The 2,500-nt window shown below is 48.4% G+C and overlaps 1 protein-coding gene across 1 annotated transcript in view; it reads right to left on the bottom strand.

Annotated features, from left to right (window-relative positions):
- Window positions 1–2,500, bottom strand: part of LOC138955801 (maltase-glucoamylase-like) — a 55,064-nt gene that overhangs the window by 47,009 nt on the left and 5,555 nt on the right. Inside the window, exons 8-11 of the mRNA XM_070327331.1 lie at window positions 1,967–2,098; window positions 1,673–1,807; window positions 757–873; window positions 1–67 (exon numbers count right to left, since the gene is read on the bottom strand). The exon at window positions 1–67 is cut by the window's left edge and continues 54 nt beyond it. Of these exons, the coding sequence (XP_070183432.1) occupies window positions 1–67; window positions 757–873; window positions 1,673–1,807; window positions 1,967–2,098 (451 nt within the window). The remainder of the gene's footprint in view (window positions 68–756; window positions 874–1,672; window positions 1,808–1,966; window positions 2,099–2,500) is intronic.

The following is a 2,500-nucleotide window of genomic DNA, read 5'->3' as shown; positions in this document are numbered from 1 at the left end:
CGGCCACTGGCTTCCAGTCTCCTGGACGATTCTCATTCGTCATGAAGTTGGAAGGTTCGTTCATATCCTGAAACAAAACAGATCTGCAAATCAATTCCAGTGCTACTGGACACGTGGCAATGCGTCTTCTTCTTCTTCTCGTTTGCTCCTTCTAGACATCTAGACATCCGGTCCTGTGGCACGCACGAATGCCGTCGTCTTCTTTAGGGCTACCAGGTTGCTAAACAGCTTCTCATGCAGGGGGGGGGGGGGGGGGGAGGGATCTCACCCGGCCAAGCTGCTTCTTTTTTACCCTGCAGTGGGCATTCTTTTTGGCAATGTGTGAAAGGGTGAAATGAATTCGCAGTCACACGCCCAAGCACTAACTCCGAACCATTTCGTAAAATATCAATAAAGGCAGCTGCTATACAACATAATTACAGGGGTATTTACCACGTTATGAAATGGCCGACTCTTAATGTAATGCAGTTTCTCTTTCCTCCGTGCATGAGGTAGCCGCCTCATTTTTTTCATAAAAGACAGTTCGGTATGAGTGATACAGAGACACACTACCAACAAAAAACAACCAAAAAAACATAGAAATACAGCAGAAAATCGAACAAGCGAACAACTGACTGACAGACAGATCAATATTGACAGGCAAACACAACCACGCACTGATAGGCAGAACGTTAGACCGACCGACTGGCTAGGTGCATTGCTAGTGACAAACAACAACACAAACACAAGAAAAGAAAAAATACACCAGAAGCTCACAATCCACAGCCCATCAAAAACCAGCTTGCTGCGGTGGCTGACAATCAGGTCCTTCCACGTCTGTCTCGTCACGTTCTTGAAGAAGTCAGGAAATACTACCTTCGGGTCGGGCCACACCTGCACACACCAAAACCAAAACTTTGATGGAGACCTCGCACACACACTTCCCTACTTTCAAACACACACGCACGAACGCATGCACACACGCACGCACACGCACACAAACAAACACACAGACACCCCCCACATACACATACACACACACACACACACAGGCACGTTCACACACACACACACACACACACACACACACACATACACACACACACACACACACACACAAACACACAAACACACGCGCGCGCAAGCTGGCACGCACGAACGCATGCAAGCGAGCGCGCACACACACACATACGCAAATACACATACACACACCCGCACTCCCGCACACCCGCACACACACACACATACCTACACACACACACACACACACAAACACACACCCACACACACACACACCCACACACACCCACACACACAGACACACACAAACACACGCGCGCGCAAGCCGGCACGCACGAACGCACGCAAGCGAACGCACACACACATACACACGCACATACACATACACACACGCACACTCGCGTGATCGCATGCAAGCAAGCACGCACGCATTTCAATATTTTCAAACACACACACATACCCACTCACGCACGCACACACACACACACACACACACACACACACACACACACACACACACACACACACACACACACACACACATACACACAAACACACTCAACTTCCTCTCGATTCCAAATCTCCGACAATCTATTAGCTCAAATACTGACTGATTGTATGTAAAAATAAAATAAAAAGAATTGAAAGAACAAAAGTTAAACACAAGACTGACCTTTCCGAGCACGGAGCGGTCGGAGTCCATAGCTTGTGAATCAGGAGTTGCGTCCCTTGGCCACTGAATGTTTCCACGAACTTGCTTCATCTTCTCGTAGGGTTCGTAGCCATCTACCTTGGCTAGGCATGGGTCCTATTTGAAACGACATTCACTTTTCCACTAAGTATACCCCGAAGGGGACATCTGGGTTACACGATCTTGCGTTCAAACCATTTACGGCAATCAAACACTCACACACATATACACACACACGCACGCACGCATGCACGCAGTAAGTCTTGTTGTGTTTACCAAGATGATGACAGTGCGCATCCCACCAGTACGCAGGCTCTGCCAGTAGTCGTTGAGTCCAGCAAAGTGAACAGTGTCCAGCGTGAAGTCCTTCCGCTCGTCCATGTGGTCAATGTCCGCATACTGCACGTCCTGTTACAGTCAAAGGGAGATAGTTCATAGCGGGTCTTAACACGAAATGCTCACCAATCTCCCCAAAAATCAAGGCTTATTGTTGAGACAGGTTGACGCAGTAGACACCCTTGTCACAGCAGAGTTGTTTGCCGGTGTCACGAACTGAAAACTCTGCCTGAACAATCCTTCTCATTGCGGTCAATGCGCATGCGCTAACATGGGGAGATTAATCAGGTCATGAACAACCTAACCCTAACCCTAACCCTTACCCTTACCCTTATCCTAACCCTAATCCTAACCCAAACCCTAACCCTAACCCATGGTTCGTTCGGTCAAAGGGTCGCATTTTTTAAGTCCAAGATTGGCGCATGCGCATTGACCGCAATGAGAAGGATTGTTCAGCAGAGGTTTCAGTTCGTG

This window comes from Littorina saxatilis, unplaced genomic scaffold (assembly GCF_037325665.1).
Source record: "Littorina saxatilis isolate snail1 unplaced genomic scaffold, US_GU_Lsax_2.0 scaffold_512, whole genome shotgun sequence".
NCBI classification, from domain to species: domain Eukaryota; kingdom Metazoa; phylum Mollusca; class Gastropoda; order Littorinimorpha; family Littorinidae; genus Littorina; species Littorina saxatilis.
This window is presented reverse-complemented; position numbering and strand designations above follow the sequence as displayed.